This window comes from Psammomys obesus, unplaced genomic scaffold (genome assembly GCF_907164565.1).
Source record: "Psammomys obesus unplaced genomic scaffold, mPsaObe1.curated_primary_1811, whole genome shotgun sequence".
NCBI lineage: Eukaryota > Metazoa > Chordata > Mammalia > Rodentia > Muridae > Psammomys > Psammomys obesus.
This window is the reverse complement of record NW_026586550.1, coordinates 10637487-10652513: the sequence shown is the minus strand read 5'-3', so window position 1 is coordinate 10652513 and position 15027 is coordinate 10637487. Positions and strand designations below refer to the sequence as shown.

The following is a 15027-nucleotide window of genomic DNA, read 5'->3' as shown; positions in this document are numbered from 1 at the left end:
AAAAAAAAAAAAAAAAAAAAAAAAAAAAAAAAAAGCATCACTTGAACCATTTCAGATAAGCATCCAGACACCTGGGTTAATTCTTATGTGACACATGGACATGATAATTTACTTTTCAATATGAGGGCTTTGTTTTCAGCCTTAATCAATAATACTGATCCTCTTTCTAGACAAATTTGGGTAGTAACCAGTGTTAACTGGAATATCCAAAAACCAAAGGAATAATTTTTGTTAGCCTCATCCTGGGGATTATCCTACATACAAGAAAACAAAATACTCTCAGCGGAGGTGGCCCATGCATTTAATCTCAACACTTGGGAGGCAGAGGCAGTTGGACCTCTGAGTTTGAGGCCAGTCTGTTCTACAGATCGAGTTCCAGAACAGCCAAGGCTACACAGAAAAACCTTGTCTCAAAAACCAAAAACAATGAAAAATAAAAACATTAACAGCATTTCTTAGTCACTGTTCTATTGCTGTAAAGAGACCTTACAACCAAGGCAACTCTTATAAAGGAAAGCATTTAACTGGGGCCTGCTTGCATTTTCAGAGGTTAGCCCATTATCATGGCAGAGAGCAGGGTGGCACACAGGCAGGTGCTGGAGCAGTACAATTACATCCTAATCAATTTGTAGGCAGAGAAAGACTGGGCCTGGCATGAGCTTGTGAAATGTCAAAGCCCACTCCCAGTAACACACTCCCTTCAAAAAGGCCATGTGTGTTCCAACATCTCTAATCCTTCTCACACAGTGCCACTCCTTCGTGACCAAGCGTTCAAATATATGGGCCTATAGGACCATTCATATTCAAACTGCCACGTAGCTTATACTAATGCTTTGAAACTACAGACACATGGTCTTAATACCTATATTCTAGACTTAACTATAAGCTCATTTTATTAACAAGGAAAAGTAGGTCACCCCATAAGTATATAGAGTAAGTAAAATGACTAGTAAATTCAAGAAAAACATAGAATTCTGTTGTAACCTTACCTTACACTTTGGTTTGCTCCCTGTCTGTATTTCAGACATTGTTGATATGATAAACATTAGTGACTATAATGTCATACCATTTCCCTTTTAATTTATTCCATCTTAGATTTTCCCCTCCACATTGTTCTTTTTTTTGTTTTGCCAGAGCATCAACATGTGACTAGCCGTGTGTTCTTATTGTAGTTCATGAGACAAACTGTACAAACTGGATTGTCTTTTGATATACTGATACTCACAGTGGAGAACTGCCACTAAGGGTAAAACAATGTGTACTTACATCTGGACAATGCATCCTAATCTCTCCAGGATTCCTATAGTCAACAAGATGTGAGCTTTTGCCCTGAGTTTTAGTGATTTACTAACATCCCAATGCTCAGGTACCCTTGCTTGGGCCACTAACTTTAGGATTGGGATAACAATTTGTTGCATAATGTACTGTCTATGTGGTGTGATGCCCCATTTAATGATACCCCTGAGCCACCCTAAATGATGACCCTCTAAACCCCCAGCTCCAGAGATCTTTCAATGTGTCCTAAGTCCAGACAAGTTGAGACTTTTGATCCCTAGAAAGGCAGGGCCTTGCCCTCTATTCTGCTATGAAGAAGTTCTAGAAGTTCTAGAAGATAGATACTCAGTCTTTTGCAGCCCTTAAGATTAAGGGCCTGGGGCCTGGAGAGGTGTCTCAGCACTACGAGTACTTGTTGCCCTGGAGGAGCTGGTTCAGGCCCCAGCACACACAGGGCAGGCTACAACCCTCTGCAACTCCAGTTCTAGCCCAGTTCTAGGGGATCTGAGTCCCTCCTCCAGCCTGTGTGGCACTGTACGCATGAGGCACACACATAAATGCAGGCAAAATACCCATATACATTGAACTAAAAACTCTAGATTAAGGGATTGAAATCTCAACCAGGGAATTTGAGGCAGGAGAGAAAGATAGAGAATGATGGTGAAATGGAGAGAAAAGGGTGAGAGAGAGGAGAATTTCCTCCAGTCTGCCTGCTTTTAGTGCTGAGAAAGGCGGGAGACTTCAAACTTTACTGATGAAGCCTAGTGGTCAAAAAGGCAATGTGTGTCTGCCGAAAGGTATCTGGAGTAGTGCTCACACGGGGAAGATGGTGCGTTCCCAGAGGCGCATCATCAAGAGTGCTCCAGTCCTGCAATTAGGCTGAGCTCCTGGTGCTACAGTGACGTAAGCCCTTCCGTTCCTAACACCTCTCCTAACACTGAAATGATGTCCTCTAGAAAACCTTCTATTTTTACTGAGAGAAAAAAAAAAACCCTTCAACTTTTAACCTTTTAACAGTTATACTCTTTGGGCAATTTAAAAAGAACAGCAGGCTTCTTATCAAACTTTGGATATGTAGCCACACTGTAAAGACACCCTCTCTTCTGTGTCTCTCTCTTGTCCTATAGGATGTGGGTTTTATGCTGTGCACTCTCTCTTGCTCTCCCTTTCTCAATCTCTCTCTGCACCTTTGTATCTGCAGTTAATAAATCCAATACAATGTTGCCTCAAAAACAAAAAAAAAGAATGTTTCAAAAAAAATAATTCCTGAAGCTGACTTGCAGTTTGATCACTGATATGCTACAGATGTGTGTGTGTGCGCGAGTGTACGCGCACACTTGAACACATGTGCTTATGTGACACTGGAGAACAAAGTCTGGGCTTCAGCCATGCATCACTGAATGTGTCATCATTTTTTCCCTTGAGTCCAGTTGGCCTAGAATTCACTCTGTAGCACATACTGGCCTCAAGCTTGTGGCAATCCTCCTGCCTCTGCTTTCCAAGGAGTACAGACCTGTGCTGCCAAGGCTGACTTACTTAAATCTGAATGTGAGAGGCAAACAATTGCAAGCACTAAGTTCCAAAGTCTAGGCAGCAAAGCTTTTTGTTGGTACTCACTTTTTTTTTTATTCAGACTGCACTTTGTTTAATTCAGAACATACAGAAATAAAAGTTTCAGAAGTTTTCTTTGTTTTTTTGTTTTAGGTTTGGGAATTTTTTTTGCTTTTGTTTTTGGTTGTTTTGTTTTGCTTTGTTTTGAGACAGGGTTTTTCTGTGTAGCCTTGGCTGTCTTGGAACTCACAGAGATACACCTGCCTCTGCCTCCTGAGCACTGAGATTAAAGGCATATGCTGCCACCACCCAGCAAGTTAATATTTCTTTAGGCCTGATAATGGAAAATGTTCAAGTAAAAAACAAAGGGAAATGATTGGTTGAACTGTGGTAGTTTTGTCTTTTAGACGGAATAATGATGACAGTAATCAAAGGTCCAAATTAAAAATTTTCAGACTGTACCAGACTAAAAAACATTGAGAAGCCTATTTTAGGTTCAGTCAATATGTTATATGAAGAAATATTCAGAGTTTTCAAGAGAACCTAGAGATTAAAGTGTATACACAGCATACCCTATTTTTAAACTAAAAAGAGAGAGAGAGAGAGAGAATTGGGAAACTCATTTAGAAAGACTTCATAGCCCAAAAGTTACCATTTATCTCTTCTGTAGACTATTTTGTGATATAAAAAAGATGATATACTTTTGAATGGAAAATATGGAATTAAAACAGTACATATACATAGTGTGATCCAAATTTTATTAAAAAATTTTTTTTCAAAAAGATATGGGGCTAGTTGTGGCTCTATGCATGATGCCCTCAGTTTGATCCCCAGTACTAAAGAAAAGAGGATAAGAAAGGGTGGGAGAAGGTGGAAGGAGAAAGTGAAAAAGATAACATTTTAAGACTAGATGAAAAAAGCTAGAGAGATGGTTTGCTGGTTAAGAGCACTGGCTGCTCTATCAGAGGACCTAGGTTCAATTCCCAGCCCCTACATGGTACATCACCACCTTTTGCAACTCCAATCCCAGGGGATTTAACACCCTCTTCTGGCCAACTTGGATATGAATTCATATACAGACATACGTGCAGGTAAAAACCCATACACACAGAATTAAATAGTAATAACAACAACAACAATAGAAAAAGTCTAGAACAGGAAATGTTGATTATTGTCTGTATGTGTATCTTAAGGAATATTTTTAAAAGACTATAATGAACATCTTATTTTTGTAATGATAAGAAAAAATAAAATATTCCTTGAAATCAAATTAAAGATTTCCATTTCTAATAACAGTGGACTTGCTGGGAGCATAGTCCTTTCACCAAGAACAACTAGAAGTTTGAAAGCTACTAGAAATCTATGTGGAGGCATCAAAGTTACAGATTTAATGAAGATCTGTGATGTCAAGATCTCAAAAGAGATGGGAAGGATGGGATGTATAAATAAATCCAGCAACATTTGTTATTTTTTAAAGGTTCATTTACTTATTTTTATGAATGCTCTATTTGCATGTACACCTGCAAGCCAGAAGAGGGCATGAGATCACATTATAGATGGTTATAAGCCACCATGTGGTTGCTGGGAATTGAACTCAGGACCTCTGGAAGAGCAGCCAGTGCTCTTAACCACTGAGCCACCTCTCTGGCCTATAACACTTATCTTTTATGAACTCTGGTTAGTTCTAAATTGGCCAGGGAGTCACCAAAAACTAAGTATAGCCTGTTGGAGTCATATGGGCTTGATGGATAGACATTAGAGGCTATCAGTGAGAAGTCCTGGAGGGATAACTTAGCAAGGAAGGCAAAGCGGAAATCCACCTGCTCTCAGAACAGCTGGGGACCAGCTTAACATGACTGATATCGTTGGCAGGAGCCAATCCATTTGCTTATGTCTCATGTGCCTGCCAAACAAAAATAAATCTTCTGTGGAAAATGGCAAATGATCTAGAACCTCAAATTATCTTTATATCATTTTTATTCATAGTAGCCAGAATTCAATGTGATATGATCAATCATGTAAGAGAAAAGAGCATTAGACCAAAAATCAGCTGTCAGGAGAAAAACCTGTGAGAATTCTTAGATCTAGGCTTTAAAATAACTGCTATCAATGTGCACTGAAATTGATAAATTTTAACCAAAAATTTAAAATGCTAAAATTAAAATACAAATTCTAGAAAAGAACACAACAACTGAAATTAAGAACTAAGTAGATAAATTTAGTAAATGATTAGATATGGCTGCAGAAAGATTAGTAAGAAATTTTCTCCAAAATATAGAAAATAGAATTGTTTACCTGTGATACAATGAAACTGTCTGCATAGATATATATTATTGAAGCCATACAAGAAATGAACAATAACAAAACAAAAAAACGAAGAGCTGTGAGTAGTGATCCCAGTACTTGGGAAGGCAGAGGCAGGTGGATCTCTGTGAGTTTAAGGACAGCCTGCTCTACAAAGGGAGTCCAGGACAGCCAAGGCTACACAGAGAAACCCTGTCTCAAAAAAACAAAAAGAAAAAAAGAAAGAAAGAAAACCGTCAACAACCAAAAGAACTTCAAATATAGATGACACAAGCTATATCATAACATCTAAAGTACTATTAAAAATATGCAAAGATGGAATTTCAAAAAAATCAATGAAAAAAGAATACAAGAAAGGAAAGAAGATGGAATTCTGGTCATTTGAGACAAATGAAAAACAAGCAGTCAGATGGTGGCTGTTGGTCTGAGTATGGTGGTGCATGCCTTTAACCCCAGCAGTTGCGTGGCTAAGGCAGGACACTTATGCATTTGAGGTCATCTTGGGCTATGCAGCAAGTTTGAGGCCAGCCTGTACAACATAGCAAGAGTACATCTCAAAAGCCAAGGACTCTGGTTATAGCTCAGTGGCAGAGCACTTGGCTAAAATGCACAAGGCTCTGGTTTAATTCTCTCTCTCTCTTTTTTTTTGGGGGGTGGGGGAGTTGGATTTTGTTTATTTGTTTGTTTGGTTTTGGTTTGTTTTTTTGAGACAGGATTTCTCTGTGTAGCCTTGGCTGTTCTGGACTCACTCTGTAGACCAGGCTGTCCTTGAACTCACAGAGATCCACCTGCCCCTGCCTCCACAGATGCTGGAATTACAGGTGTGTGCCACCGCACCTAGCTCCCTGGGTTTAACTCTTACTACTGTAAAATCATAATAACAATTATGTTGTGAAAATTTTAAATGCACCATTATATTTTTATATGCTATTTGTGGTTTGATTAACTTTCTATAAAACAATTTAGCAACAAACATTAACAGAAATTTATAGTTAAGTATTTTCTACCACCGTTGGCAGGAGAAAGACAGAAAAATATTTTTAAAACAAGCAATGTGGAATGAGAACATAAATACCTTGTGAGCCAGATGGAACAGCAGGCGGTTTTGGAGCCGGCTTTTTGGAGCTGAAAAAAAACAACAAAAAGAACCATATTGCTTGATAAAGAATTCAATAATAGGCTGGAGAGGTGGCTCAGTGGTTAAGAGCACTTGTTGCTCCTGCAGAGGACTGAGGTTCAGCTCCAAGCCCTGACACACATAGAATAAGATAAGGGGAAAACTTCAATAGCTATGAAAGTTAGTTCTCAGCGGGATAAAATCAGACTCGGGTGGACTGCCACAGTCCTTACCTAACTGTATGTGTGTGAAGGTCCCCGCCTGCAGGAGCAGCAGGAGAGCCAGGGGAGAGCTCTTCTAAGCTCCTGCTCTCCACCCCCACTTCTACCTGCTATTGCCATCGGGTCCCACACAGTGTGGCCTGCCTCTGTGCTGACCGCATACTGAACCAAACACTGCTAAAAGACAGTGTTTCACCTCAGAACACACATGGATCCACCCACATTGTGCCATTCACCTCAGTGGTCTTTCTCATTTGCTCCTGAAATCGCCTTTTCTAGAATTATACTCCCACATTTTCTGAGTTCCAGAATTCTACTGTCGTGTTTTCTTCGATACTAATCCACTCTATTCCAGGGATCTTCTACCACAATGAAGTACCACCCTAAACAGGCATCCAAGAAAAAGGCTAACATCTTTCAAGTTCCAGTTTTCTTTGTAGTCTTGTGGGTTCCATACTAATGGGAACAGGGACTGCCTCTCACACGAACTGATTGGCCTGCTCTTTGATCACCATCCCCTGAGGGGAGAGCAGCCCTACCGGGCCACAGAAGATGACAATGCAGCCACTCTTGATGAGATCTGATAGATTAGGATCAGAAGGAAGGAGAAGAAGACCTCCCCTATCAGCGGACTTGGGGAGGGGCATTCATGGAGGAGGGGGAGGGAAGGTAGGATTAGGAGGGGAGGAGGGAGAGGTTTATGGGGGGATACAAAGTGAATAAAGTGTAATTAATGAAGATTAAAAAAAAGAAAAAAAGGGAAGTTTTAGTTAAGTTATGTAAGTATGTTTTTGTTGTAATCCCAAGCGTGAGATGAGGGAACCAGCTGATAGCAGCCTCCTGAGAGGGCTTGTGCTCCTTGTCAGCTGAAAACTACCTTGTGCCGGGGGTGTGGCTTTTGCCAGCTAAAAAAAACCATCCTGGTGTGGACTCTCAAAAGGTGTGAGACAGAAAGAGAGACAGACAGACAGACAGAGAGAGAGACACAGGGAGAACACTTTGCTTCAAGATTCTCCTAGAGAGAAACGCTTCGGAGAACGTTCCAAGGAGGTTGCTGCTGCCCCTGCTGCTGCTGGTCCTTGTTGCTGCTTTTGCTACTGGTCCTTGTACTGCTGGTTTGCTGGACTGTTGGATATCCTGAAAACAAGAGTTCAATTGTCCCAAGGAACTACATCTAAAGAGGTCTATCTACCCTGTTCCTACTAACCTTTCTCTCCTAACTAGGATTGGGGGGTTGGAAGGGAGGTAGAAGCTTAAGGAACCCCAAATAAAGAAGGTTAAAAAAATTAAAGCCTACAGTAGTCTTGTCAATTTTCCAACTTTGGACAACCTATTCAACATCTCTTTTACAGAACAAATCATACTTCAAGGCGTGAAAAATGAAAAATAAAGGATGTAAGTACGGAAATGTTGGCTACCGTGACCATCCCTTATGTGACTATCAGTCTTCTCAGTACAAACTCTTAGAAACATGAGACTGTTAGTATCTTAAAGGACTTGGTGATTACATTTGGAAAACTTACACTCACATATATGAAAAAAAAAAGGGGGGGTACAAATTAAGAGTGGTTTCAAGTTCCCCATTTTCCTTGAAAAATGGGGAAAGTTTTATACATACAAGTATAAATTCTACCCTGAAAATAATTTTTCTTAACAATTTCTTTTGGTGGTGGTGGGAACAAGTTCTCTCCATGTAGCTCTGGCTATCCTGGCACTCCCTCTGTAGACCAGGCAGGCCTTGAACTCAGAGATCCACCTGGCCCTGCCTCCAGAGTACTGGGGCTAAAGGTGTGCACCACCACACCCAGCTTCCTAACAATGTCTTAATCAAGATTCCCTTGCCCACTTTCTTTATATTTCCATAAGTTTCATTTGATTTGTATTCTAATTATCTTTCATCTTTTCTCCCATGTTTCTTTTTCCTCCCTCTCTCCCTTACAAGTTTGAAAACAACTCTTCTGTTGTGACTCTGCCAAGAAGGTCAAAGAGTAATCTGCTAGACTCTTCAGGTGGTGATCTTTAGGCTGGCTTCTCAGGCTTCTCACTGAGCAGTAAACCTCCCAGCAGAGTAGCTAGAGCAGAAGGCCAGCTGCGGTGCCTTTTAAACACATCTTGCCCCATCTTCTTCCAGCAAGGGTCTACTTTCATACTACTGAGGTGTTTGAACAGCAAAGTTACTTTTCAGCTCTCATGTCTGTTGGTGGGGTTGAGGTTTAATTCTGTGGTACAATACTTGTCCAGCAAGCATTGGGCCTTCGACTAAATCGCCAACACCCAGAAAAAAAAAAAAACACAGAGATTGTCAGACTGGATTTAAGAGTAAAAGAAAGCTTCAGCTGTAAGATGAATACCTATAAGTCACATACTTTAGAAGCAAAGATAAACACAAGTACAAAGCAAATATTAATCATAAGAAAGAGTAGGAGTTATAACAACGGAGAGATATTAAGCCAAAAATGATAGATAAAAAGCCCATTTTACCTTTAAATCCAGCAGCTTCTGCTTGTTTATACATCCCAAGAAAAAAGTAGGTGCAGGCCAAGTTTACCCACACTTCTGGATTGCAGTTTTCCTCCTTCGTTGCATTTTCATATTCCTGAAACAGACATTAAGAGACTGTCCTACTTGACAGTAAAGCAACTGCCCATTTTCTGGGATGGAAGAGGTCTCACTGGTAGAGCAGCTTACACTTTGGGATCCTACATCTCCTTATCTGCTCTCTACCAAAAGAGGTTAAGCTCATGTGTAAATCTACCCAGACAGGGCTCTTGAACATACAATTTATACTTTGTTTCCTCTCATTTTTAATATGTCTTAGAAACCTTCAGAAATTGAAACAACTGAAATATATTTTACTAGCTGGCGGTAGTGGCACACACCTTCAATCCCAGCACTTGGAAGGCAGAGACAGGCAGATTTCTGTGAGTTTTCAGGCCAGCCTGGTCTACAAAGCGAGTCCAGGACAGCCAGGACCACACAGAGAAACCCTGTCTCAAAAAAACGAAAACAAAACAAAGAAACAAAAAAAGAAATAGATTTTGCTTACTTAAAAAGACATACACTGGCTTTTCTTGCAGAGGACCCAGGTTCGATTCCCAGCACTTACATGATGGCTTATAATTATCCGTAACTCCAGTTCTAAAAAATCCAATGTCCTCTTGGTCTCTGCAGGTACCAAGCAGCACCTGGTTCACATACACACATACACACTCATACCCCTAAAATAAATAAATCTAACAAACATTTTTAAATAATAGGAAATGCAGAGGTATAGCTCAATGACAGAATATTCTCCTGGCATGTACCAGACCCTGAGTCTGAGTGCAGTCTCATGCTAACGGTAACATGTTATAGATATCGTTGTATATGTGTAAAAGTAAAGAACAAGTAAGATACACATTCACATGCAACATCATAGATAGAGTCTTTCTCCTTTTTATTTTATTTTTTTCTCCTTTTTATAAAGTTATTTTTTGGATTGTATTTAAACTCATTTTATAACACTAACTTCCATTATACATAAATACTATCAAATGTGTTAAATACTCAGACATTACATTGGAGTGCTATACATGCTCATAGTTTTGTGGATTTTATACAAGTGTTTTAGTTTAAATATTATATAGCAAAGTGAGAAGTATTTGCCATTTATGTATGTATGTATTTATTGTTTTATTTTTTTGTTGTTTGTTTTTTAGGCAAGGTTTCTCTTTGTAGACCTGGCTGTCCTAGAACTCAATGTGTAGATCAGGCTGGCTCTGAACTCAAGAGATCTGCCTGCCTCTGCCTCCCTAGTGCTGGGATTAATACCACCACTGCCCAGCTATCTCATTTTTCTAAATTAGCTTACAAACTAGCAGGCTTCCCTAGAGTATCTTCATTGTTTTAAATGACCCTCCCTCATCTCACCCTCTAGCCTATCTTCTGACTCCCCACTGCATACCCCTCCAAACACTCCCACCCCATATCTATTTCCCCTTTCACTTTCACACGAAGCAGTATAAAGTAGAAAAGCCAATTATTAGACACTGACATATTTACTGCTTCAGTGATTTACAGAAAGCGCTGCCTACACTGCCTATCTGCCAAGCATGACTGCACCTGATCAGCTGAAACAATGGGCTGTTGCCCATAACAACCTGCTGCCTGCCACTGACTGCCATTGCAGCTTCCGCAAAATCTTGTTAGCTTGACTCAACCACTTTATAGTTTTAGAGTACAAAACGTGAATGAAAACTGGACCTGGGTTCAAAGCCTTTCAGGAGCTATCTCGGCTTCAGTCCACCATTGACAGCTCCTCTCTTCCACCCCCACTGGTGTCAGAGCGCTCATCTAAAAAAATTCCCACAACAGTATTACATGTATTCAGTTACAACCCCCACCCCTCTCTGAATCAGTACATTCAGGGTCCATGGATGCTTTTATTAAAAGACATAGGACTGGGGAAGGCAGATAGGACAATTTCTTTCTTTCTACTTTGCTTCCTCCTCCATTGTTCAGCTGTTACCATGAGTGTATACCATACAGTCATTTTAAATACCAGTTTGATTTTTTCCACTAACCTCCAAAGCTCTCTTGTAGTCACCCAGGTGAAAAGCACAGTATCCAATCCACAAGTTTGTATCATCTTCTTGCTCCCCAACATGGCGTTTGAACTTTATATTAAAATTTCATGAAAAAAAATCATAAAAAGATTTTAATAATAAATGCTTTGTCTTTAATTTGTAAAGCTATGCTGAGTTACTGTAAACAAGCAGGATACTAAGCATTAGAAGCTGTACAATATGTAGTCCATGTAAATCTGCACTGTCCAGGGTCAGCACGGCCACCTTCTATTGTCATAGTTCATTTTTTTCAGACATTCTGCATATATTTTTCTGTGTTTGCTAGCACCTTACTCCAGAAAGTGTATGAGTTATCTAATAATTCTGGAAGAAGTATAAAAATTATGTAAAACATTTAAACCCAAATACCTGAAAGTTAGAGGCCAACCAATGATTCTAAGATTCCACAGGGAGTCCATGTGTTAGCAGGAACTTAAACTCATGTCTGCCTCCAAAGCCCAGGTTCCCACCACTGCTCTGCTGCACCCAGTCTCATACTTCCCTGTTATCCTGTTAGCATACATGTCTATTTATTAATAGTTCATAATCCTTCTCTGAAGACGAGCCATGAAAACATTCTATTACTCCAATCAGGCTTACAGACTAGAAGAGTTAAAGATGTACAGAAGATAGTCTTATTTGTGTACACAGGTTTAAGAAGTCCTCGGCTGAGCAAAAATCTGTTTTATTTCAGAGGAAAGGGCTGGGAAGAATTCTCAATTAGCACGTGTCTTAGTTTCATTTCCAGCGCTGTGATAAAGACCCTGCCCCAAACAACTCAGGCAGCTGGGCACAGTGCTAGATGCCTAGTGGGGTGAGGTGCTGTACATCCGTATTCCCAGCACTTGGGGGGCAGAGGCGGGTAGATCTCTTGAGTTTGAGGCCAGCCTGGTCTACAGAGTGAGTTATAAGACAGAGAAACCCTATCTCTAAAAACAAACAACAACAAAAATAGACATGTACACATGTACATAGTATGGACAGTTTCACACTGTCTATATGACTATATATTCACTATACATACATACAACACACACACATATATATATATGTCTATATGACTATAGATTCACATTAATGTGGCCAGTGGAAAAACACAATACAATAGATTGCAGCACAGTGCAATGAGACCATGCTGTCAGAATGCTTTATCCATTGGCACACACTGCCCTCTTCTCCACCATGTGCTTTTCACAGCAGTTTCTCAAACTTCAGTCTCCAGGGACAGTTTATGTCAGAAGGGCTTCTTGGACTTACCCAAAATGCAGCTTCCTGAGCACCACTGCTGACCTAGCGAATTCAAATTGGTAAAGCAGTAGCCTAGGAATATAAACATCTCAGGAACTATCCTTGGCACCCCCGATGCATTCCTAGGCTGGGGTGTAGGCTGGCACAGTGCTTACTTGAGGATCTGAGTTTGACCCCCTCTGTGGTTCCAAAAAGAGCTGACACTACCATGCAGGGTTGAAATGTTTTAAGGGTTTGTAATATTTTTAAAATAAACATGGTACAATCACTTAATTTTTTTTTTTTTACCAAAATGCTGTAATAGAAAGAAGTTACAAATCACTCAGGAATTATGATAAACAATGTGCGAACTGACACCGTTTTACATGTAATGCTGTGTTTTTAGGTTAGATTCACCATCTGTGGGGCTAGAAGAAAATTTAATTTTACGTATATGAGTGTTTTGTCTTCATGTATGTCTATGTACCATACCTGCTGAAGGAGGCCAGAAGGCGGCCTTGGATTCCCTGACACTTGAGTTACTAATGGTTGTGGACAGGCACGTGAATGCTCAGAATCAAGGTTCCCTGGAGGTGCAGCCAGTGCTCTTAACTGTCAAGCCATCTCTCAGGTCCAATTTTTTTTTATATATTTTATCAGGTTTATAATTAACATGGAGTCTGAAATATGTGTCTAGCTATATTTATTTGGATTCCCTAGAATGTGCCCACCTGTACCAATAGCATAGTAACCAGCATTCACCCCACCATTCACCGGACAGTGAAGTAAACCTTCTTTGGACAGTACCTCCAATAGGGTAATGGCGCCAGTGAAATCTCTTTGAGAAAGTAGATCCTCTAGTTTTGGAATCTTCCTACCTTTCTTCTTTCTTTTGTCAGTATGAGGTGGTTCCCCGCCTACAGCGGGTTTGGCCCTTGAGAGCATCTGTAAAACAAACACCAAAGATGGTTCAACTCCAAAGTCATTTTTAAATTTGTTATTTACAAGTCAAATCCTTACCAACGAACCCTAGGAAGTCTATCGAGATTCCTTTTTTAACAGGCATTTTACTAAAACGGCCAGCCATCACCTTCTACTGAAGGAGAACCAAACAGGTACTTCCAACAACTTTATCCACAAGAGATGAACATGCAGCTTCTGCCATCTCGGTCTTTCCTGGCTCCCCACCCCCATCCCCAAATCTACCAAGCAGATTTGGTGTCGGGAAGTGGAGAAACATCGAAGTATTTTTGTCTTTGCATCCCTCCCTATTCCCCGTGGAAACACTGGAGGGATAAAGGGATCGCTCTCTAGAGACACACCTAGATTCTATCCAATAGTGTATCCTGAGCTCTCAACCCGGTGCAAACCTATTCGAAGCCCCCAACTCCGCCCTTTTACTATTCAGAGCACTAACCATCTTGGCGTTGGTCCTGTGAGCCTCTGTCGCAGATAGTCTGCAAACGCTGTACCTCGGCGAGTTGCCACATCTAAATAGCGAGCTCCGTCACCACGGCAACGCCGCCTGGAGGCTGGTCCTTTGAGAGAAGAGCTCGCCGGAGAACCAGTGCCCTCAGCTTCTTGGTTCCGTGGGTTTCCGCAGCTGAAAGAATAGATGTTTTCTCAAGAGAGCAGATCCATGTTGTTTGTGCTGGGACGAAAATGTGGTTGTGTCTCTACTTAAGAATGTAGTTTAGGAAAAGGCGACTTAAAATTACTCTTACAAGTAGGAAGTATATTTCGAATGCAAGTTTCTTGGGAAGGTAATTTTCAAGGACCACTTCCGTTTTGTCTAGGTTGAGTTCCACAGCAGTCCTGCTGTGTGGCACTCTGTCGGTTTTCCGCCGTTGTCTGCTGGAGGCAGAAGTGACACCAAAACATTTCCAACATACACTGTTAATCCCAAAGATGGGAGCAGAAAGACCACCATCCCAAATAATCATGACCAAATTAATTAAAGCAAGCTTTTTTGTTCGTGTATGAGGGCTGCCTCCTTAGGCTAGGTTGGAGAGGTAAGCTTTGAATCTGAGGAACACAAGGTTTTTATAGAGCTCAGGGGTAGTGGCTTCCAAATGGGGGAAAATAAGATGGATTATAGGAGCAGAATATAAACTTAACAAGTAGTAACAGGTATTTTTTAAAAATTAAAGAGAATTCACACCTGCTACTGTAAATCTGGCTAGAAACGAGACTGGGAAGTTCATAAGCTCTAGGAAAGAATCAACTACTATTATGTTGATCCTCCTCCCAAGGTTCCAGCCGAAGGTGAGGACAGGGCCTCCAAGCCCAGGGGTTGAGAAGTGCCCAGGAATCGGGTGATTGCAAAGTGAGAGCAAGCAGATGCAGACTTATTTCCTGAGGAGAGAAAATGTTATTTAGCTTTCAGGTTCCACAACACCATCTCCAAGCTGCCATTGGTTGTTGGTCTCCGGGCAGGCTCCCCAATGTCAGGACAGAACATGAACTGTCTTTTAAATACTTCTCTTTAAACCCACAGACCAGCGCACCTCTCAGTCCTCATTAGTGAAGCTCCTTATTGCAGCGGGTGGTGATTGATGCAGTGACTCACAACTCATCATAGTGTAGAGAATGAGTGACTGTGGAGTGCTCATTCCTTCGTGGACATCTGTATCACACACCCACTCCCACCACACACACACAGTTACAGGAATATTATGGAAGAGGTGTAGAAAGTTTCAAAGAGCCAGATGTCAGGAAGGACTGCTGT

The 15027-nt window shown here is 40.8% G+C and overlaps 1 protein-coding gene across 2 annotated transcripts in view; it reads right to left on the bottom strand.

Annotated features, from left to right (window-relative positions):
* The window catches only part of Ift56 (intraflagellar transport 56), a 51813-nt gene extending 38018 nt beyond the window's left edge, over positions 1–13795 (bottom strand). For both annotated transcript variants that reach the window (XM_055602165.1, XM_055602166.1), the window contains exons 1-5: positions 13717–13795; positions 13107–13244; positions 11031–11123; positions 8950–9064; positions 6206–6255 (exon numbers count right to left, since the gene is read on the bottom strand). In XM_055602165.1, the coding sequence (XP_055458140.1) occupies positions 6206–6255; positions 8950–9064; positions 11031–11123; positions 13107–13244; positions 13717–13719 (399 nt within the window). In that variant the 5' untranslated portion in view covers positions 13720–13795. The remainder of the gene's footprint in view (positions 1–6205; positions 6256–8949; positions 9065–11030; positions 11124–13106; positions 13245–13716) is intronic.
* Between the last annotated feature and the right edge of the window lie 1232 nt (positions 13796–15027).